At 45.8% G+C, this 24,538-nt stretch overlaps 1 protein-coding gene across 1 annotated transcript in view; it reads right to left on the bottom strand.

The window, feature by feature from the left end:
- SHARPIN (SHANK associated RH domain interactor) overlaps positions 1-24,538 on the bottom strand; it is a 279,055-nt gene that overhangs the window by 209,692 nt on the left and 44,825 nt on the right. The window contains 3 exon segments of the mRNA XM_030220008.1: positions 1,186-1,276; positions 14,820-14,961; positions 20,569-20,748. Of these exon segments, the coding sequence (XP_030075868.1) occupies positions 1,186-1,276; positions 14,820-14,961; positions 20,569-20,748 (413 nt within the window).

Below are 24,538 nucleotides of genomic sequence, written 5' to 3'. Positions count from 1 at the left end.
CAGTGCTATTTAACATATTTATAAATAATATGGACATCGGAACAAGTGAGGTGATTAAATTTGCAGATGACACAAAGCTATTCAAGGTTGTTAAAACACATATGAACTGTGAAAAATTGTAGGAAGACTGTAGGAAATTGGAAGACTGGGCATCCAAATGGCAGATTAAATTTAATGTGGACAAATGCAAAGTGATGCACATTGGAAATAATAATCTGAATCATAAGTTACCTGATATTAGGGTCCACCCTGGGGGTCAGCACCCAAGAAAAAGATCTAGGTGTCATTTTAAATAATACACTGAAATCTTCTGCTCAGTGTGCGGTGGCGGCCATAAAAAGCAAACAGGATGCTAAGAATTATTAGGAAAGGGATGCAAAATAAGACCAGGAATATTATGCCTCTGTATTGCTCCATGGTGCGACCTCATCTTGAGTATTGCGTAAAGTTATAGTTGCCGTATTTAATGGCTTATAGTCAGTCAATATAACTATACCCTTGAATTACAGTTTTTAAAATATTTTGCTATAAAGATTAAAAAAAAAAAAAAAACATACATAAATGATAATAGAATGGATTTACATTTTTTAAAAATATATTATATTGCATGATTGCACAACAAATTGATAATATGAGACCACAGAAGCAGGCTTATAACCAAAAGCTGTTGTCGGGTCTCCTTTTTGTCCATACTGATGCATTATTTGTGAACACAAAGACTTCAACAATCCTTCCTTTTCACCATCTGCTTATTTAGTGCCTTTGCACTTTGTCTTTTGATTGATCATCTGTTTTTGTTCTTTAAAAAAATTAACTTCCTGAAGGACAGATCCATTTGTTGTTACAGGTGGACATAGGGATCACTACTTTTTATATCCTGGAATATGTGAAGGGATGGTCCCCTTATCTGATAAGTACTTCCATGTTACTCAGCTGGACTCAGTGGTATGTTTTAGTATGGTATTTTCTTAAGCGATATTTCTACAGATAGTCAAACTATGGCTATTATCTTTAGCAGAATATGACATGAATAGCTAACTGCCAATATGCTGTCATCTCTACTAATATATGCAGTTCATTAGAGGCTCTGAGGGTACAAGAAATCTGTGTTTACTGGTGTTTTTCTGGCACAGGTACTATTACTTAATATCTTAATTGGATTTGGATTTTAGATTAAATTACTACCTGCTGTTTCAGCATTGCAACTGTAGTGTATGCTTGGACTTTGACTGTGACATTCGCAGAACAGCTTGCATCTTCTACACCAACCTTCATACTGAAAAGAAAAAAAAAAAAAAAGGAAAATGAAATTACAGCCAGGCTGCAAACACAGTAATAACTAAAGGTTTTAGTTTAACATAATAACAAAGTCATCAGTACACATGAAAAAGAAAGGAATGTGAAGTACAGATAATCTCAAAAATTCCAAAACAGCTCCACTACTTAACAACAATACATATAGGGCTAGATTCTATATATCACACCTAAAAAATTGGCGGAAAAAAAAAAATACACCTAGGCATATTCTATAAACTACGCCTAAAGTTAGGCACGGTTTATACAATACTCCTAAATCTAGGCGTAGTTAAAAGAATATGCTCAGTGCCCATTATCTGTGACTATATTTAGTCACAGTCATTTATGCCAATGAAAACCTGATGTAAATGTCGATGCCTACATTACGCATGGAACAACGAGCATATAACACTGCCCCTCCCACACCCCCTTTTCAGATCCACATCTTTGAATTTACAGGTATCACTTTATAGAATACTCAGAGTTTTATGTGTGTAAATTCTAATTAATGTCAATTAGTGTCAATAATTGCTTGTTAAGTGCAATTATCAGCGTTGATTGACTTGGTGAACTAATTAAGTTGTGCGTGCAAATCCAGAGTATGACCGGGTGGATAGCTTGCCAATATAACTCAGTTTTAGACACTACTTAAAAATAGGAGGAAAAAGCCTTAATGAGCTTTCCAAGCACTATTCAGTGCAAGCTACAATCATAGGCATAAAAATCCTCCTATAAAGCAATGCATTTTCACACTTAAGACTTATATTTTGTAGATAAGTTTCTAACATAATATTGTACTCACTATATGGCAATTATCTTGTTTTTGAGAAACCTCTTATCACAAATTACAGCAAGTATATCTCTTGGAATTGAGGAAAAGGCTTCAGATGGTTGGCTAATCATTGTATATTTTCCAACCAGAACGATGTGCGAACTTCCTCATCAGCCAAAAAAAACCCCTCCATTCATTGAAATTTTTATTTTTTTCTTATTTTTTACAAGCCGTAAAGCCCGTTACAACGGGCAAGTTGTTTTGTTTCTGAAATGTAAAGAGAGAGTGAGAGTGTGTATATGTGTGTGTGAGAGACAAAGAAAGTGTGTTTGTGTGCATGAGTCTGTGTGAAAGAGAGACTGTGAGAGTGAGTAGACAGAGAGTGTGTGTGTGTGTGTGTGTCTGTGTGAAAGAGTGTGAGTTGAGAGAGAGAGAGAGAGAGAGAGAGAGTGTGTGTGTGTGTGTGTGTGTCTGTGTGAAAGAGTGAGAGAGTGACAGAGAGATGGAACAGGATAAAGTGTTGTGATACCAGTACCTCCTTATAGGCAGTTTTTTATTGTTCTAATATGGTGTGTGTGTGCATCTGTCTGAAAGAGAGAGCGTGACAAATCATTTCCCCTCAAATCAGTACCAACCGTTCCGAGTAGTACAGCATCATAAACCTTCGGTCATAACTACAGTACTTGCTATCATAGGAATGTGGGTGCTCAAGCCCCCCCCCCCCCCCCCCTTCAAACTGAGCAACCTCGTTGACTGTGTCCAGGGAAGGGTGATTTCCATTTTGTTAGCACCCCCCCCCCCTCCAATTGTTCTGAAAAGTTAACTGCTATGCTTACTATTGCACGAATCTCTCCTCCATAAATCATGCATATCTAATCTGTGGCTCGAACAGAGCTTCCCAAATCCGTTCCGATGGCTATTCTCAGTGAATGATATTAACTGCATACACAGGTTGAGTAATGTATGCAGTTACCTCATGCATACCGTGACCAAAACTTGTGACCTTCCCCTGAACAGTTGCAAAGAAGCCCTCTCCCTGCACGCAGTGCTGAGACAGCCTCTAGGTGCGGGGTGAAGGAAGAGACCCAGGTGTGTAGGAGGGGTTGTGAACGCAGCTCAACAACATTCCTAGTCAGAAACCACAGCAAGCTCCCATGCAGACCCTCCTCTCGAATACCGGCGCCTCTTTTCTCCTCCTCGCAAAGCTGTGACTGACACAGAGAAACTTGGGAGCAGCACTACCTATGTGCACAGAGCCGGAGCACTTCTCCCACATCCTCCGGTCCCACGCCGGACCTTTTCTCTCTTCGTAACCGGCTCTACTCCTTAAAAGGAGCCGGTTCCTTTAAAAGAATGGATTTCCAGGGCCCTGCGTCAAAACATGCGTCTGACATCATCACGTCGATGTCAGACGCCAACACAGGGCCAATCAGAGCCCCAGCAGACTCCCCAAGCTTTCGGGCCTCCTCCCTCTGTCTCTGTACCAACGCCTCAAAACCCCCAGCGATCCAAATCTCCTCCCAACTCCCGTCTTCAATCTCCACAATGGGAACCGCCGCTAACCTCATCCCAACACCACTGGAGGCCCCACGCATCGCATCCCTGCACCGCCCCAGGTACATTTTAAACTAAATTAAAGCACTGGCTGTTCTTGTGAGCGATGTGGTCGGGAGGCTCGCGCTGGAGGGGGCGTTGTCGGGAGAGACCTGTGAAGTGCCACGCATGCGCAGAACAGCACGCGGCATGTCGGTTACTCTTCATTTATATAGTAGGATTGCTTCTTTATGGCTTAGTGTTACTAATGGTCTTCCATATCAGGAACTTTTTTTTTTTTTTTTTTTTTAATCAAGGACACATCTCTATTTAGATATGCTTTTCATTGGTTTGCTTAACAGAGCGCCTCCATTTCACAGCTTGCTTCCTCAGGAGACAACGCCAGGCGTTCACCTTTTGTGTCCTGGTAGTGTTCCTTCGGGTCTAAGCTGTTGAGCAAATCGATGAGAAGCGTATCTAAATCTCACCTGCTACAACATACAGCTCCTTTGGATTTCTACTGGTTAAGTGCACCACTCTGTACTTATTTATTTTTGTTACATTTGTACCCTGCGCTTTCCCACTCATGGCAGGCTCAATGCAGCTTACATGGAGCAATGGAGGGTTAAGTGACTTGCCCAAAGTCACAAGGAGCTGCCTGTGCCTGAAGTGGGAATCGAACTCAGTTCCTCAGTTCCCCAGGACCAAAGTCCACCACCCTAACCACTAGGCCACTCCTCCACTCCACTTCTGTTAGGTTGTTTCTATTCCACCATATAGTGCAAAGCAATTACAATAAGAGACTTCTAATCAGAAGGAATTTACAAAAAAAATCAATCATATTACAGTAGAAATTAATAAAAAAAAATTTAAAACTGGATCAGATTATTTATTTAAGAACTAGCAACAACTTCCCTTCACCCAATGAACTCTTCATCTCCCGTTCCCTTCAACTGCTCGCCCTAACTGAAACCTGGCTCACCCCCAACGACTCTGCCTCAGTCGCGGCCCTATGCCATGGAGGTTATCTTTTCTCCCACACTCCCCGCCCAGTTGGCCGCGGAGGAGGCGTCGGGTTTCTACTTTCGCCCTCCTGTAGTTTTCAACCCCTCCTCCTACCGCAGTCTCACTGCTTCTCATCCTTTGAAGTTCACGCCATCCGTCTATTCTACCCGCTGCCACTCAGAGTTGCAGTCATTTACCACCCCCCTGATAAGTCCCCCTCTTCCTTCCTTACTGACTTCGATGCCTGGCTCTCTGTTTTTCTTGAACCCTCATCTCCGTCCCTCATTCTTGGAGACTAACATATACGCTGACGACCCATCCGACTCTTACGCTTCTCAGTTCCTCACTCTGACATCCTCCTTCAACCTCCAGCTGAGCTCCACCACCCCTACTCACCAAACTGGTCATTGTCTTGACCTCATCCTCTCCTCTACCTGCTCACCCTCCAATTTCTGTGCCTCTGCTCTTCCTCTCTCAGATCATCACCTGATCACCTTCACACTTCATCAGCCTCCCCCTCAGTCCCGCCCTACACTAACCACTACTTTCAGGAATCTCCAAGGCCGTTGACCCTCTCACCTTATCCTCTAGTATCTCTAATCTCCTCCCGTCCATCATGCCCTCCGAGTCTGTCGACAAGGCTGTCTCTACTTCCAATGCCACCTCTGCTCTGGACACCCTTGCACCATCCATCTCCCGTCCCACAAGGCGTACTAATCCCCAGCCCTGGATGACCCCTTGCATCCAATACCTTCGCTCCTGTGCCCGATCGGCTGAACGCCTCTGGAGGAAATCTTGCACCTATACCGACTTCATTCATTACAAATTCATGCTATCCTCCTTCCAGTCCTCCCTATTCCTTGCCAAACAGGACTAATTCTCTCGGCTCCAACCCTCGTCATCTCTTCGCTACCCTTAACTCCCTCCTCAAAGTGCCCTCCGCTCCCACCCCCCACCCTCCTCAATCACTGGCTGACTACTTCCGCGACAAGGTGCAGAAGATCAACCTCAAATTCACTACCAAGCCACCTCTTCCTCTTCACCCTTTAACCCACTCCCTCAACCAACCAACCCAGGCCTCCTTCTCCTCTTTTCCTGGTATCACCGAGGAGGAAACTGCCCACCTTCTTTCCTCCACGAAATGCACCACCTGTTTCTCTGATCCCATCCCCACTAACTTACTAAACACCATCTCTCCTACTGTCACCCCCCCCATCTGTCATATCCTCAATCTCTCTCTCTCCAGTGCAACTGTCCCTCTCTCCTTCAAGCATGCTGTAGTCACACCACTCCTCAAAAAAACATCACTAGACCCTACCTGCCCTTCCAACTACCGCCCCATCTCCCTCCTACCCTTCCTCTCCAAGATACTTTGAACGCGCCGTTCACAGCTGCTGCCTTTTCTCTCCTCTCATGCCATCCTCGATCCGCTTCAATCCAGTTTTCGCTCTCTACACTCGACAGAAACGGCACTTACTAAAGTCTGTAATGACCTGTTCCTTGTCAAATCCAAAGGTCACTACTCCATCCTCATCCTCCTCGACCTATCCACTGCTTTTGACACTGTCAATCATAATTTACTTCTTGCTACACTATCCTGTCCTCTCCTGGTTCTCCTCTTCTCTCCCATCGTACCTTCAGAGTACATTCTCATGGATCTTCCTCCATCCCCATCCCGCTCTCTGTTGGAGTTCCTCAGGGATCTGTCCTTGGACCCCTTCTTTTTTCAATCTACACCTCTTCCCTGGGCTTGCTGATCTCATCTCATGCTTTCCAATATCATCTTTATGCTGACGACACCCAGCTTTATCTCTCCACACCAGACATCACTGCAGAAACCCAGGCCAAAGTATCGACCTGCTTATCCGACATTGCTGCCTGGATGTCCAACTGCCACCTGAAACTGAACATGGCCAAGACTGAGCTCATTGTTTTTCCACCCAAACCCACTTCTCCTCTCCCTCCACTCTCTATTTCAGTCGATAACACCCTCATCCTCCCCGTCTCATCTGCCCACAACCTCGGAGACATCTTCGACTCCTCCCTCTCCTTCTCTGCCCATATCCAGCAGTCATCCAAAACCTGTCGCTTCTTTCTCTATAACATCAGCAAAATTTGCCCTTTCCTCTTTGAGCACACCACCTGAACTCTCATCCACTCTCTCATTATCTCTCGCCTTGACTACTACAACCTACTCCTCACTGTCCTCCCACTTAACCATCTATCCCCCCATCAATCCGTTCAGAACTCTGCTGCGCGTCTTATCTTCCGCCTAGACCTATATACTCATATCATCCCTCTCCTCAAGTCACTTCACTAGCTTCCGATCAGGTACCGCATACAGTTCAAGCTTCTCCTACTAACCTACAAATGCACTCAATCTACAGCCCCTCACTACCTCTCTATCCTCACCTCCCCTTACGCTCCTACCCGTAACCTCTGCTCACAGGACAAATCCCTCCTCTCAGTACCCTTCTCCTCCACCGCCAACTCCAGACTCCGCCCTTTCTGCTTCACCTCACCCTATGCTTGGAATAAACTCCTGGAGCCCATACACCAAGCCCCCTCCCTACCCATCTTCAAATCCTTGCTAAAAGCCCACCTCTTCAATGTCGCTTTCGGCACCTAACCATTGTACCTCTATTTAGGAAATCTAGACTGCCTCAATCTTGATTGACTGCACTTTTTGTCCTTTAGATTGTAAGCTCCTTTGAGCAGGGACTGTCCTTCTTTGTTAATTGTACAGTGCTTCGCAACCCTGGTAGAGCTTTAGAAATGTTAAATAGTAGTAGTAATAGTAGTAAAAGGAGATACAAGGCACCTCATATTGTTCATTCCCTTCAGGGTGTCTACGCTGTTGTAAATCTTGATGATATCAACAAAAAGGCAAACTACCTTCCAACATAAGAATAGCCATACTGGGTCAGACCAGTGGTCCATCTGGACCAGTAACCTGCTTCCAGCAGTGGCAAATCCAGGTCACAAATACATGGCAGAAATCCAATTAGTAGCAACATTCCATGCTACCAATCCCAGGGCAAGCAGTGGCTTCCCCCACGTTCATCTCAAAAACAGACTATGGACTTCTTCCAGGAACTTGTCCAAACCTTTTTTTAAACCCAGACACACTAACCGCTGTTAGCTCATCCATCAGTAACAAGTTCCAGAGCTTAACTATTCACTGAATGAAAAAATATTTCCTTCTATTTGTTTTAAAAGTATTTCCATGTAATTTCATTGAGTGTTACCTGGTCTTTGTATTTTTTGAAAGAGTGAAAAATAGATTCACTTTTACCCATTCTACACCATTCAAGATTTTGTAGACAGCAATTATATTCCCCTTGGCTGTTTCTTTTCCAAGCTGAAGAGCCCTAACCTCTTTAGCCTGTCCTCATACGAGAGGAGTTCCATGAGTTTGCCCATTTGTGATCTCTTGGATGTATTTAACTTTTGCCAATAACAGGTTTCTACAAAATTTTAGGTGAAAGATAGAAGGATAGGTGGGAATTGAGGTGGGAGGATTTTGTAAGGGGGGGGGGGGGGGAGAAAATGTATATATTCTGTTGGACGAAGGGAGGGGGATTATATATAAGTTCATGGAAAACTGTTGATCTGTTTGCAGCACGTTTGTACTATTCTACACTTTGTTCAATAAAAATTGTTTAAACTAACACTGGCAAGTTAAATGCAAAGCACTGATAAAGAAGGCTAAATGAGAATATGAAGAGAAACTTACCACAGGGGCGAAAACTCATAGTAATAACTTTTTCAGGTATATGAGAAGCAGAAAGCCTGTGAGGGAATCCGTGGGACCATTAGATCATCAAGGAGTAAAAGGGGCATTCAGGGAGGACAAGGCCATAGCAGAAAGACCAAATTCTTTACGTCAGTCTTTATTGAAGACTAGGAATAAATGCCCGTTTCTGAGGGCAATGAAACGGGCGCTACCAAGGGGCACCCTCCCTCCGAGCTACTTGCCTTGTTCGATGTTCGCGTCGCTGTGTGTGGGTAGGGTTTTTTTTTTGTTTGTTTGCTGTGCCTCTGTGGCTGTGCCTGTGGCGTTTCGGTTTGGGGCCTCGAGTGTTATAGCTCCGCCCTCGACATCATGACGTTTTGACGGGAGGGCGGTGCAGACACTCCAGGGCACACCGGATATCTCGGGCGCCTCAACTTCCGTGGAGGCTTCAGAACGTTGGGGTTGCCTTTTATATATATAGATGATGTAAGCTCTACCTGTACCAGAAACGGTTTTAAAGAATGACGATGAGGAGGAACTGAAAAAATCTCAGTGAACCTGGAAGATGTACAGAACCAAATCAACAAATTAAAGAGTAATTCATCACCTGGACTGGATAGTATATACCACAGAGCACTGAAAGAACTCAAACTTAAAATTGCAGATCTACTGTTAGTGATCTGTAACATGTCATTAAAATCGTCTGTAGTACTTGCAGTTTGGAAGGTGGCCAATATAACGCCGATTTTTAAAAAGGGTTCCAAGGTTAATAAAGGAAATTACAGACTGGTAAGTCCAACTTCTGTGTCGACAAAATAGTGGAAACTATCATAAAAAACAAAATTACTGAACACATAGATGAACATGGTTTAATGGGACAGAGTCAACATGGATTCAACCAAGGAAAAGTCTTGCCTCACCAATTTGCTTATTTTACAAACCCAATACTGCATCAATGATGTTATGGTGCGAATACTAAAAGAAAACTAAGACAATACAGGAACATAAGACCACTGAAGTCAGAATGATTAAATATTTTGACACATATCAGACAGGACTTCGCAAAGATCTGGGTTTTGTAGCCCATTATAAACCATAAAATTCTACTAAGTCCGCATACCAGGGACGTCTGGGCCAATCCAGACCCACCAGGATCACCTGGCCCGGATGCTTTGCCACCCGGCCTAGCACCCTGCCCATCATGGGCCAGGGCCGGAACACGTAGAGAAGCTCCTGTGCCGGCCACTGCTGGAGAAGAGCATCGACTCCCAGAGATCGAGGGTCTCGTCCTCTGCTGAAAAAACGCGGTACTTGGCAATTGGCCGAGGACGCCATCAGATCCAGGCTCGGCCGGCCCCAGCGTTTCGTGATGTCCAAGAACGCCCGAGCAGACAGTTGCCACTCTCTGGGATCCAAGGTATGGCGACTGAGAAAGTCCGCCTTGACATTCATTACTCCCGCAATGTGGGCCGCCGACAGTTGTTCCAGATTCGCTTCCGCCCACAGGCATAGCTTCATGGCCTCCTTGGCTAGAGGGGCACTCCTGGTACCTCCCTGGCGATTGACATAGGCCACAGCCGTGGAATTGTCCGACAGGACACGCACAGGCCTCCGCACCAGTGCCGGGAGAAACTCTAGAAGCGCCAACCGAATGGCTCGGAGTTCCAGGAGGTTGATGGACCATTTTGTCTCTGCAGGAGACCAGAGCCCCTGCGCTGTCCGTCCCAGGCATTGGGCTCCCCAGCCCATCAAGCAGGCGTCCGTCGTGACGACAACCCACTCCGGGGTCGTAAGAGGCATTCCTGCGGACAGCTTGCCTGGCCTCTGCCACCAGCTCCGCCTTTCGCACCGCTGGATCCAAAGGAAGGCGTACGGCGTAGTCCTCCGAGACTGGAGTCCACCGCTGCAGAAGAGAGTGCTGTAGCCGTCTCATATGAGCCCTGGCCCAGGGCACTACCTCCATCCTGGCCGTCATGGAGCCCAACAGCTGCACATAGTCCCAAGCCCGAAGGAGTACAGGAGGCTAGGAACTGGTCCACCTGGGTCCGAAGCTTGACGCTCCGGTTGTCCGGCAGGAACACTCTGCCCACTTGGGTGTCGAATCGAACTCCCAGATACTCCAGGGACTGAGTCGGGCGCAGCTGGCTTTTCTCCCAGTTGATGACCCATCCCAGGGAGCTCAGAAGAGCAATGACCCTGTCTGTAGCTCTCCCGCACTCCGCATAGGAAGGGGCTCGGATCAGCCAGTCCAGATAGGGATGGACTTGCACTCCCTCCTTGCGGAGGTAGGCCGCGATGACCACCATTACTTTGGAGAAGGTCCGCGGAGCCTTAGCCAACCCAAACGAGAGGGCTCTGAACTGGAAGTGTCGGCCCAGCACTGCAAAGTGCAGAAAGCGCTGATGAGGCGGCCAGATGGGAATATGTAGGTAAGCTTCCTTGATGTCCAGGGAGGCCAGGAATTCTCCCTTTTTCACCGCAGCTATTACGGAGCGGAGGGTCTCCATCCGAAAGTGCCGAACTTTCAAGGCCCGATTGACTCCCTTGAGGTCGAGAATAGGCCGAGCAAAGCCTTCTTTCTTTGGCACCACAAAGTAAATGGAGTAGCGCCCCTTGCCAAGCTGATCTACTGGCACCGGGACCACCGCGCCCAGGCGGATCAGGTTGTTCAAGGTCTGCTGCACGGCAGCTGCTTTGACCTGAGACTTGCAAGGAGAGTTTACAAACCCGTCTCTTAGGGGTCGGCAGAACTCTAGCTTGTAGCCGTCTCTGATGACTTCCAGAACCCAAGCGTCTGAAGTTACCCTGGTCCACTCGCCCAGAAACGAGGACAACCTTCCTCCTATCTGCACTGGGCTATGGACCAGGTCCCCGTCATTGGGTACGCAATCCTGGGGGCGGGCTGGAGGATGAACCTCCTGGACGGCGGTCCCTATGAAAGGAATGCTGCTTGGGGGAGAAGTTCCGTTTGAAGAAAGCGGAGGCAGAGGAGGCTGACTTGCCCGGGCGATACCGACAGGCTTCCTGGAATCAGCCCTTAGAGGAACCAGGATGGGCACTGCCGGCCCGAGTCCTGACTTCCGGCAACCTCTTGCCCTTGGACGTGCCCAGCTCCGTCACGATCTTGTCCAGCTCGTCCCCAAAGAGCAGCTTGCCTTTAAAAGGCAGCTTGGCTAGACGAGATTTAGAGGCATGGTCAGCAGACCAGTGCTTAAGCCAGAGCCACCACCGTGCAGAGACTGTCTGAGCCATACCCTTGGCCGAGGCTCTCAAAACATCATACAGCAAGTCTGCCAAGTAGGCCAAACCCGACTCCAGGGTCGGCCATTCCGCCCTCCAGGAAGGGTCCGAGGGGGAAGCCCGCTGCAAAACAGTCAGACACGCCCTAGCCACGTAGGAGCCGCAAACCGAGGCTTGCAAACTCAGAGTGGCCGCCTCAAAGGACGACTTTAAGGCCGCCTCCATTCTCCTGTCCTGGGCGTCCTTCAGGGCAGTGTCACCTTCCACTGGCAGCGCCGTTTTCTTAGTCACGGCAGTGATTAAGGAATCTACCGTGGGCCAGACAAAGGCTTCCCGTTCCCCTTCAGGTAAGGGGTACAGACGGGGCATAGCCCTGGCTACTTTCAGGCTCACCTCAGGAGCATCCCACTGCGCTGAAATTAAGGTCTGCATGGCTTCATGAACGTGGAAGGTTCTAGGCGGGCGCTTCGTTCCCAGCATAATGGCGGAGCCAGTAGAGGCTGAGAGAGAGCCTTTCTCCGGAGAGGTAATCTTCAAAATGCTCATGGCCTGCACAAGCAGGTTGGGCAAATCCTCTGAGTGAAAAAGCCGCGCTGCAGAGGGGTCGTCCGCTCCATCCGAGCGAGGATCAGTCTCCTCCATAGATTCCACTAAGGATCTCTGAGAGAACTCAGACATGCTGCCGTCATCCACATCAGAGGAGACCGAGTCCCCCGAGGGTGGAAGATCCACCCTAGGGCGCTTAACCATAGAGGCCTCATCAACCCGATCAGAGAGGTGAGCAGGGGCAGTGTTCTGCATAAGAAAGGCCTGATGCAGCAGCAAAATTAACTCAGGGGAGAACCCCCCCAGTCTGTGCATTTCTGCAGCCTGTGCCGCGGCCCTAGAGGCGCCCTCCATATGCGCTCCCAGTAGCGGGGGAGAGGCGTGTTGCGCGTCCAAAATGGCGTCCGGCGCGAAACTCCGAGAAGGAGCCACGCGGGAACAAGGGCGTTTTAATTTTGCCGACTTCTTACTGTCGCCCGATTCAAGGGCGACCAAGCTGTTAACGTCTCCCATCTAGAGGGCGGCCCAAGAAGAAACCGATCAAGCTGCATAGCCGGTCACGACCGGGAGGGCAGCCAGCGGGGGATGGGCGCCTAAGGCGGGAAAGGCCGCCGCGCCGGAGGAAAAACCGGTGAACTCTCCCAGCTCCGAAAGGGCGCCCAAAAAGGGCAACTCTACCTTCGAGCCCCCCGCTTCCCTGCTAGGCGCGCGAACGCATTCCGGGGAGCGTCTTTTCGCGCCCTTGCCATCAGAGGCCATAACCACGTGGAGACCGTTCGGGGAACCCCCTGCCCGCTAGTAAAAGGTAAAAATTATCTGCTTCTTGCTTTGAGCAGCGACGACTTGTTCCAGTGAGCAGCTGCAAATGGACGTCCTTTTTGAACGTTTAAAAATTTATTTTTTTTTTTTTAACGGAGCCAGCGGGAGGGGGGAGAAAAGGAGGGACCTGGCACCACCAGGTTTGCACTTGCTCATGAAGAGCCCTCAACCCCAGGTACTCAACAAAACCTAAACAATTAGGCTTGGAGACCTAGCCAGAGCTGCTGCTGTGTGACCACACACCTGCTGAGATAGAGAACATACTGGGGAATTTCCGGCAGCACATGACCACATATAGGGAGGCAAAAGATTGCTCTCTATCTCCACCTGCTGGTAGATGGACACAATCCACCAGTCTATGGATTGATCGGCTTGATGATAGGGAAAGGGCCATTTTTCTCAGTAGAGGAGAGTGAGTAGTGGAGTGCCGCAGAGATCTATACTGAGACTGATACTATTTAACATATTTATAAATGATCTGGAAACTGAAATGACAAGTGAGGTGATTATATTTGCAGATGCCACAAAACTATCCAGAGCTGTTAAAAAAAAAAAAAAAGCATACATGTGAAAAACTGCAGGAAGACCTTAGGAAACTGGAAGACTGGGCATCCAAACAGCAGATAAAATTTAATGTGGACAAATGCAAAGTGATGCACATTGGAAAAAAATAATCCAAATCATATTTACTTGATGTTGGGTACTGATGCCTAAGGTAGAACCTAAGAAAAAGATCTACATGTCATTGTGGACAATACGCTGAAATCTTCCACCCAGTGTGCAGTGGCAGCCAAAAAAGCAAACCAGAATGCTAGGAATTATTAGGAAAGGGATAGAAAGGTTCAAAGAAGGGCAACCAAATGATTAAGAGGATTAAACTCTTCTCATACGAGGAACGGCTTAAGAGGTTAGTGCTCTTTGGCTTGGAAAAGAGAGAAAGCTGAGGGGGCATATGATAGGCTACAAAATCCTGAGTGGTGTACAACAGGTAAATGTATTAAGTACAAAGACTAGGGGACACTCAATGAAGTTATATGGTAATACTTTTAAAATAAATAGGAGGAAAGTTTTTCACTCAACAAATTATTAAGCTCTGAACTCGTTATCAGAGGATGTGGTAACACTGATTAGCATATCTGGGTTTAAAAAAGGGTTGGACAACTTCCTGGTGGAAAAGTTCATAGCCTGCTATTGAGACAGAAATGGGGAAAGCCACTGCTTTCCCTGGGATAGGTAGCATGGAATCTTTATACTGTTTGGAATTCTGCCAGGTACTTGTGACCTGGATTGGCCAACTGTTGGAAGCAGGATACTGAGGTAGATGGACTAATTGGCCTGCCTTGGTATGGCTATTCTTATGACCAATATCATTAAACCTACAAGTCTGCAGTTTCTTACTTTTTTTTTTTCCCAATTCAAGAATCACATTTCTTCTCTGCCAGTCCCTTGGACCTTCCCTGGTTTTTGGAGTTTGTATTTTTTGTATTGGTATTTATTGTTTGAAAAAGTTGAATGATAAAATATGTAAATTGAATAGTTGAACAAAGTATATGTGAAGTTTATTGTTGAAAAAGAGGTAAAAAAATGGTATATTAGTCAATGTAGTAGGATACGTAAAGTTATTGCAGATATACCCCTGTTATTTTGTGGTTTCCCATGATGAGATAAACAGAGCTGTAGGGAGAACAGTTAGCACTTCCTGGAACTTATACAACTAGAGGCTCATTTCATAGAATAGATCCAACAGTTTAGAACTACTGCTTAAAAATTAAATATTGTTATTTTCAAAAGAAATGACGACTGAAGAATAGCTTGGAATCAGCTTTATTATTTCCCTGCCTTCTTTTAGGCAGTAGGAGTTTGGGCACTCACCTGATTTCGTTCTGAGGAAAGCAGGATTGCTTTGGCTGTATCTGAAGAGGAACCTTCTGCTGTGCCAATGCTACGGCACACTGGGATGCCATCTGCTGATCACCATACTCAACTGCTTTGCAGAAGCGCAAGGCTAAATCTTCTAAAAAAGTAAAGAGCAAAACTGGTCAACTAAAATTTACATCTTTTAACCTTTCCTATGGGCATAGCCAGTTTAACAAATAACCAGAGTGCAAAACCTCTGAAAATGAAATTTTACCATGTACCTAATTATCTAGAAAACAGTTTACTCACTTAACCTAATGAGCCATGAATAGAAATCTCTGCTCTGAATGTAGTATCTATGTCGCTCTGACCTAAGGGGTGCTTTCAATGGATTGGTATCCACACATTCTGTTGGTTTTGAAACAATGAAATTAAGTTGATTTCACAGGTTATAGGGTGTCACTGTACCAAGGCAATAGGTATTACCGTGCTTTTCATCCCTTCCAGCAGGAAGTGAACACAGCAACCACCAAACTAGATGTTCAGTTACTAGGTATCACTGTACATGGTAACAATTAAGAAAGTTACAGGGTTCAGTCACTAGGTTTCACAGCAGAATTTACAGCAAAGGATATACAGATCTGAATCACTAACAAGCAGCCCAGCAGGGATGGGAGTACATGGTGGGAAGGCATGTGGAACACATCTTATGGAAATGTGTCTAATCCTTCTCTGTTATGTCTTTCTGTGAGCATGCATAAGAATTCATTATTCAACTTTATATCTACCTACGTATATAAATATATGTAGGCTGTAGGAGAATGTGGGAGCAAAAGGCCCCTACAGGGAGTACTACAGACATGGCACCTTCCAGTATAACCAACCTGATATTTAAATACAGACTTTGCAAACTTCATCTTTCACTACTGTTGCGTGTAGTCTGCAAGGACACTGCACAGCATCACCAAAGCTGCCAGTCGACAAGGACAACCACCACATTACATCATCACAAGGAGAATTTACAAACATGCTATTGCAGACTTTGAGGCTCATTTTCACCCAAGAAAAGCCCAATGTTTACTGGTACGATGACTTCAGGTTTAAAGTGCTCCTTCAACGTGGTGCCAATAGGACAATATTGTAGTCCCTCAAGTCACATCCGAGACAAACAGTTTATTATGTATCGACAACAAGGTCAGGAATCCACGACATTAACCCAGCTGCAGTCTGCAATTTCTGCATAAAAGAGGCTCATATCTGAGGCAAATGGCTGTTTTGCTTCTATAGCAGAGGCACAGTCAGACCTTGATTTTGAGGGGGGGGGGGGCCCTGAGCCCAAAGTAGGGGGCACATTTTGCCCTACCTCCTCACCACTCTCCGCCCCTGCTGCTACCTCACATACCTGGGCTGACAGGTGTCTCCGCCTTGAGACGAGAGCGACAGGGAGACTCCAGAAAGGCGTCTGAAATAGGCCTTGCGAATTCTAAGGCATAACCGCCTCGAATAACTTCCAAGACCCACTGATCTGAAGTAATTTGGGCCCACCTCTGATCGAACTGAGGTAGTCGAGCTCCTACGGGAATCAGAGGATAGCCCCTCGCACCTTCACTGGGAAGCACGCGATGGGGAGCGAAAACTTGCACCTGAGAATCTGCCTCCTCTGCGGTAACCGCGAAAGGATTGAGTCCTGTTGAAAAACCTAGATCTCTGAGTCTGAGGACTCCATCAGATTGAAATCTACGGAAAGAGCGCATGCGACCACGACTAAACAAAGCCCTGCGACTAGACTGCCGAGGTCTATCCTCCAGAAGACACGGAACCTTAGAATCCCCTAGGGAATGAACCAATTTATCCAATTCTTCTCCAAACAAAAAGGAACCCCTAAAGGGGAATTTACTTAATTTAGACTTGGAGGCCGCATCCGCCGACCAGCCCTTCAACCAAAGAGAACGATGAGCTGCGACCCCCAAGGCCAAGGACTTAGAAGAAGCCCTCAACAGATCATACAGAGCATCGGCTAAAAACGCAGAGCCCGTCTCAATCTTAGCCACTTCCACATCAATCACTCCTAGATCATCGGAAGAACGGTCCAAAACTCTTTCCGCCCAACAAAAACAAGCTCTGGCCACCAGAGAACCACAAATGGCCGCCTGTACAGCCAGAGAAGAAACATCAAAACTATTCTTTAGAAGAGTGTCAAGTCTCCTGTCCTGAGCATCCCGCAGTGCCGTTCCTCCATCCACCGGGACCGTGTTTCGCTTAGTAACAGTCAAAACCACGACATCTACCACGGGAAGTTCAAGCAGAGCTCTATCAGCCTCTGGGACAGGGTAAAGGTGATGCATCGATTTAGAGGGACGAAAAGCCGCATCCGGAACCTCCCATTGCGCTTTAATAACCTCCCAAATATCCTGATGCATCGGAAAAGTTTTTGTGGAAGCTCTGGATCCCTTAACCAAGATATCAACCTTTCACACCTCAGAGGCAGGAAGAGGATCCTCAAAATGCAAAGTACAGGATACCATAGAAATGAGATTCTGCAAGTCTTCCCTATGGAACACTCTAGCCACAGCGGGATCCTCCCCCTGAGACAAGGGCACAGCATCTGGACCTAAAGAGGAAGGATCTTCCCAAGAATGCTCCGCTAAGTCCTCGTCCTCCTCTAAAAGGGACATTTCATGATCCTGAGTGGAAAGAAAATCTAATTGCGTGTCCCAATCCCTAGGTCTCTTGGGAGGGAGGATAGTTGTTAACAGGCTCCTCTGACACTCCTGTTCCTGAAGAGCCCCTCTGCATCATAAAAGCCTGATACATCTGCAGGACAAACTCAGGAGAAAACCCCCCTGCCTGAGTGCCTGCAGCCTGCACCAAAGCCCCTGAGTCAGGATCGCCTAAGGTCGCTGAGCTGCGCAAAGCAGACGGACCCCCCTGCAGGAGAAATCGGAGCTGGACTTAAAATGGCCGCCGTTCGCCCCAAATTCCCACCCCTTGAAGCCGAGCCTGAGGCCTCTGCAGTAGGCGCCAACGACCTCGCGGGAGAAGGGACAACCGCCTAACCAGACCGAGAAGTCGACGGAGAGGAGCAGAGGAAACTTCGAGCGCCGTGCAGTATTTACAAGCGCTGGAGGCATTAACGCCTCAACGCTGACATACAGAGCACCTCTTCAACTTCTCCAACATTTCAGAGGAAAAACGTGCTCGCGGTTCGCGCGGGTTCCCTTTTTATCTTAAGAACTACCTAGAAAGGAGGGCACAAACGAAATGCTGACTGAGTAACTGAAGCAGCTTAATTAGTTTTTTTTTTTTTTTTTTTTCACACAGCTGAGTCACAGCAAGCAAGACATGCCCAGACCATCAAACAGAGCTGTCTGCTGGTTCAGTCAGTGGGGAAAGTTTTTTTTTTTTTTTTTTTAAACAACACTGGCTGCCTCTCCCAAAGGCACACACCTTTCCTCAGAAAGGGTGGCCCTTCCCTTTTTTAATTAATAATTATTTCTGATTTGAACATTAGGGAGATGGGGAGGAATGGGGGAGGGACCCGGGGCACCCAAGTGTGACACCCCAGAGGCTGATAATGGAGAAGTAGAACAGAAAGCCTCTAACAGTATTCCCCAGGCACAGAACGGAAAATAAAGAGAAAACAAGTATATATAGATATATATCCTACAAAGAGAGACTAATGGGCTCACTTCCTACCTGCTGGGAGACAGAGAAAATACTGAGGCTAGGGTCACATGACCAGAGCTCTTATTGGCTCTCTAGAGTCAGAGTTTTTTCTCAGTCTCCACCTGCTGGTAGGCGAGCACAACCCATCAGTCCAATCCTGGGCCGGTCCGGAGGGATGCTAAGGAATGTGGAGTTGCTGTTCTTGCAATAAACTGTGGATCAGAATGGCTACTGGTTCTCTCTCTTACAGGAGAACCTCCTGGACATCCTTGTACAAAAATGGGGTAGGAAACATCCTCATAAGGACATGAGTTTGTGGTAGGAGAGGGGGAATGGATCTGAAAGAATTCCTGTGGAAAACTCAGACTCTGACAAGGAAAGCAAAGAAAATACTAGACCCTGAAAAGACTGTGGCTCTTTTAGTGCAAGATAACTCCTGTGGATTGAGAAGTTTGTGGAACAGCATGACGCAGACACTCCACTACGGTAATGTATTTGCAGTAGACTTTCATACATCTCTCTAGATAAATTACTGTAGAGAAAGTTTCCACGAGGTCTTTAAACAGATATTCGCTAAGAAGAGTAAGAATGAAAATTTTAGGTAATTAGTTCTTGAGAATGAAAATGTCAGAACAAAAATTGGATAAGAATAAAAAAAAATTGTATCTGAATAGAAGAATTAACATTATTTTCCTTAATGAAGAAGAAATCTGTGCAGGTTCTTATCAGGAATCACCTTGGCGAGAGAGTACTTGAACCCCATAATAACAGTACCCCTGGAGAAGTTAAGGCTCAGGAATTGATGGAGTGGAACCAGGCAATGATCAGGATCCAAAAACCACTGGGATAAAGCCAAGAACAAGGGGGGTGGGGGGCGGGGAAAGCAAGATGCTTGAATTGTAGATGAACAGCATGCCCATAGGGTGAGCTCCTTTGGAACTGTTGGACTCAACAAAGTTGTGTCTTTCTGGCCTTCCTTATAACTCAATCAGGCCACACTAAATGTTGAGCCAGTGGTATCATTTTCAGGACTTATCCAGTTGGGCATCGGAAAGACAAGATAACTATATTCTAGCTTCTATCTTGGCTGTGCAGCACAGCTGCAAATCTCCAGCCTCAGCTCCCGTTGGATCCTAGGTTTAATGCTTGTCAGCCCTGACAATTCTGCACTGGATGATTTGCAGCACAACTGAATGGAGCACACTGAGAAAGCAGAGTCAGCACAGGACAATGCAGGGGATTTTAGCTGTACCTGAATTATAAGAGAGCTTCTTATATATAGATGATTATTTCCAAACTTCTTGCACTTTATTGTAGTGTCAAATTACAGATTTTTTTTAAATGCTTTATATACCCTCTCCTTGGGTGAACTCTGTCAAGATGGTTTACAAGATTAAAACAAATACATTTAAAATTACAATGTCAGAAGAAAATAAAAAACCATAGATATAAATTACTAAATAGTAGCATAGCAAAGAGTTCTAGAAAAGTAGAACTCAATATTCCTTACATGTTCTCTACTTTAGGTATTAAGAGTGGCCTGGTTAAATTGAGACCTTTTCTAAAGCTTAGTACTGGTAACTTCCAGTTTCTTGAAGTATTGGGAAGCTTGTTCCATTTCTCCACAGCAGTCACTCTAAAAGCTCTCTTATGCCACTTTTCATTCCTCGTGATTTCTATACTGGGATAGGCGAGCGAGTTATTTTCTGTAGATCTTAATGGGCAGTTCAGATAGTATTTCATTAAGCGTTCTGCTAGCATGGTGGGTTTTCGAGTATGCAGGACTTTAGTTTAAAAAGAGAGCAATAGGCAGTTGGTGTAGTGGGGCACTATCTTTTTTCAAACCTGAGCACTTTTTAATGGCAATGTGATGATGTCACCAGGGAGGTCTGTCGGATATGCTGGATGGTCAGATAATAGAGATTGTACTGTAAATGAATACAAATATTTGCCATGTCTTTCTTCCTGCATGTTTCTTTGGTATGTTATAAAATTGCTCTTATCCATAATGTGGACTAAAGTAACTCCATAATTCTTATGCATAAACTCACTCCCATGATCTGAAGAAAACAAAGAAATAAGACCATCATTTTATTACCTTTCAAAGAAAGCCCCGCAAGTGCTGCAGATGTGTCCCCTTCTGTGATATGTGCTCTGAAAGGATTTCCAGGGCCTGGAGATGCAGAAGCACCAATTTTAGTAAACCCTGCTGTTCTGAAAGGATTGCCAGGAACTGGAAGCAAGCCGTGGTTCTCAGACATAACACTATTGCTTGATACTGCAACAAAAGAAAAATTAAGACATAGTGGTCAATTATATCATTTTTGCCACTATTTCACCTTAACAGCAGAACGGATTTACAATTCAAGCATTACCCCACAATATACATAGCTCTGATTCAGAAAACTAGTATTAGAGAGAGTGTGCATTAATAAAGGCTTTTCTAAAGTAAGAAGGGCTCTAGAGGACTCACAAAGGTTAAGAGATCAGGATTATCAATTTAGGGAAAAAGCAACTGTAAGATAAACATTCATTATACAAACATGTATTTCTTTTTTTCCCCCATCTTTGTTATCAAAGTACCAACAAAGCACTGAAAAGATAATACATATGAAGCAATGATCCAATAAAACAAGTCTAAAGAGCCCCCTCCAACCCACCACCTCACCCCCAAAAGCATAGCAAACAAAATTAATACAAATCAACACAAATCCTCTCCCCTACCCCTACTCCACTCACTAACCCACAAGAAAAGCCTACAGAATGACGATAGCACCAGCAAGCCAAAATCTCGAGACTAATGAAGAGCTATCAAGATGAAGAGCCCAATATATGTCCTGGCATATGACGTCTCCAAGAGTAGTAGGCATCCCAAACCTTATGAAAGGCCAATAACCTTCCAGAGCACATAGAAGTCAGATTAGATATAAGGTAAAGATTGAGGAACAGTCATTATAAAGAGTGCTAGATCTTTCCAAGCTGACGCCAGAGCTAATTTACCAGCTGTGAAGAAGGTCATAGCTAACATATGTATTTCAGGTTTTATCCCAACAAGTGTAGAAGACATGACTCTGCTCACAAAGTGTATTGCACTTGGATGACTTGTTGGAGCAGAACCGTTGTTTGAGGTGTGGTCCCACCATAGAGCGATACAATGGCAATTTAATGTTCTCATTTTTGTTTTCCATTCCTTTCCTAATAATACCTAACATTCTATTTGCTTTTAGCCACTGCCGCACACTGAGTAGAGGGTTTCAACGTATCAACGATTGACACCTAGATCCATTTCCTGGTCAGTGACTCCTAATGTAGAGCCTTGCATCACACAGCTACAGTATGGGGTTCCTCTTTCCCACATGCATCTCTTTGAACTTGCTCACATTAAACAAAAATGAGGACATTATGACGACTTTGCATCGCTCCACGGTGCGACCACACCTCGAATATTGTGTGCAGTTCTGGTCATTGCATCTCAAAAAAGATATAGTGGAATTAGAAAAGGTACAGAGAAGGGCAACAGAAATGATAAAGAGGATGGGACGACTTCCTTATGTAGAAAGGCTAAAGCAGCTAGGGCTCTTCAGCTTGAAGAAACGATGGGCTAAGGGGAGATATGATAGAGGTCTAACAAAATAATGAGTGGAGTGGAGCGGGTAGCTGTGAATCATTTGTTTATTCTTTCCAAAAATACTAGGACTAGGGTACACGCAAGGAAGCTACAAAGTGCTAAATTTAAAGTGAACTGGAGAAAATATTTCTTCATTCAACTTGCAATTAAACTCTGGAATTTTTTGCCAGAGAATGTAGTAAAAGGAGTTAGCTTAACACAGTTTCAAAAAAGGGTTGGATAGCTTCCTAAAAGAAAAGTCAATAAGCCATTATTAAAATGGACATGGGGGGAGGTCACGTGATGCACTGAGAGAGCAGGACGTGCGTCTCTTGCTCTCCGAGGCCCACCGCCGAAAATTGTCAGAAATCCCCTAGGAATATAACATTTAAACGGAAACTGTAACGGGCACTCAATCTAAAACAGCCATGGACAAATATGTGGAAACGGCGACCAAAATCCTGCCGGCGCGGAGCGTGAAAAAAGAGAAAGAAAAAGCGCGCATGGCGGAGCCCAGCGAATTGAAGGCCGCGCCACAGAGCGGACAGAGCTTTTCCCCAGAACAGCTAGCACAACTCACGGTGGCAATGACCCAGGCGCTGGAGCCGAGGTTAGAAACACTATTGACTCGGGCGCTAGAGCCGCGCTTTGAAAAATTATCTGCACAACTCGCTGGGTTTGAAAGCGCACTGGCAGAGACAAAACAAAGGACGGGAGACCTCGAACAGAGAGTATCCGACCTGGAAGACGCACAAACGCCATTACTTTCACAGATGGAAAATCTGCAGAAAACGGTGGGTAACCTAACAGATAAAGTTGATGAACTAGAAAACAGAGCACGGCGCAGTAATTTACGGTTAATTGGCATACCAGAGACAGTTGGAGACTCGGTGCTGGCCACGGTAGTGGAGAAATGGCTGATCTCGGAGTTCGCTCTGTCAGACCACGCCGGAGCACTATGCTTGGAACGTGTTCATCGTCTAGGCCGTATACAAGATGGCCGACAAACTCCGAGGCCAGTAATAGTAAAGATACATAATTATATCCACAAGATGGAAATTCTGCGAGGCTACAGACTTAAGAGAGATGAAACAAAATATGATGGTAAATTGATTCGCATCTTTCAGGATTTCTCAGCATCCTTACAAGAACGCAGAAGGAAATTCACACCGCTGTGTCGCCGCCTCCATGAGCTGCAGACTCAATTTATGCTTGTATATCCAGCGGTGCTGAGAATTCGCCAAAATGGAAAATGGCAGAATTATGAAAATGTAATGACAGCACAGGAACATATTGCTAAACTGGAACAACACAAACTAGAGCACATGGATAAACATCCCACTGAGGGAGGAATGCCCAAATAACGGAGACGTTAAGGTATGGAACATTATAAAAGTGAATATGGGGAGGTTAAAACACACCTGGACAGAGACTAGGCGGTGGGCCTCGAGCATGGCAGTGACTCCCTTATAATTTCAAGGCATGCTCGGGGACCGGGGATTAGAAAAAAGATTGCAGAGGACGCAAGGGAAGAGGGAAAGATTGTTGGGGATGGGAAGGGATAGGGTGGGATATGATCATCATGGGATAGTAGCAAGGAGTTCAGGGCACTTTAAGAATAAGGATTTAGAGACTGCATGCGAACATAGGCTGTGGTGGAGAGAGAGACTCTTGTGGGGCATTCGGGGTGTGGCTAGGAGCCCCGGATGCAGCAATAAAATGATATACCTGCGCAGACAACCAAAACGAATTAACTCTTAGCAACAAATTGCGTGTGGTTTCCTGGAATGTGTGTGGCATTACGTCCCCCATAAAGCGGAAAAAGATATTGGCTGCCCTCAAACGCCATAAGGTGGGGGTTGCCTGCCTCCAGGAGACCAGACTATCAGAAGAGGAAAATGAGAAATTAAAGCGAGACTGGGTAGGGGAGATATTCTATTCACCAGCCACTGGTAGGAAAGGGGGCACAGCAATTCTAATACACAAAGCTTTAATGTGCACGGCCAAACTTGCATTCAAAGACATTTTGGGTAGATACGTTGGAATCCAAATCAATTTACAAGGAACGGAGACCCTCCTGGTATCTGTATATGGCCCTCACACAGCTGCAGCTAGCTTCTACTCTCAATTGCTAACACACTGCCAACAATACATACACTTACACATAGCGGTAGCGGGCGATATGAATCAAGTGATAGATCCGATGTTAGATAGGTCCACTCAGACACACACAAGCTTGACAGGAACCCCAACACTGTTGGACCTGTTTCTGCAAAAATTAGGACTGCTTGACCCATGGAGATTGCTGCATGGAGAGGAAAAAGACTACACACACACCTCGAGAGCGCATCGCTCACAATCCAGGCTAGACTATATTTTCGCCTCCCCGGGTTTGTTTCAAAGAGTAATAGAAGCCACGATAGGGCCAGAAGAAATATCGGACCACTCGATGGTGTGGTTG

This window comes from Microcaecilia unicolor, chromosome 1 (assembly GCF_901765095.1).
Source record: "Microcaecilia unicolor chromosome 1, aMicUni1.1, whole genome shotgun sequence".
Taxonomy (NCBI): Eukaryota; Metazoa; Chordata; class Amphibia; order Gymnophiona; family Siphonopidae; genus Microcaecilia; species Microcaecilia unicolor.
This window is presented reverse-complemented; position numbering and strand designations above follow the sequence as displayed.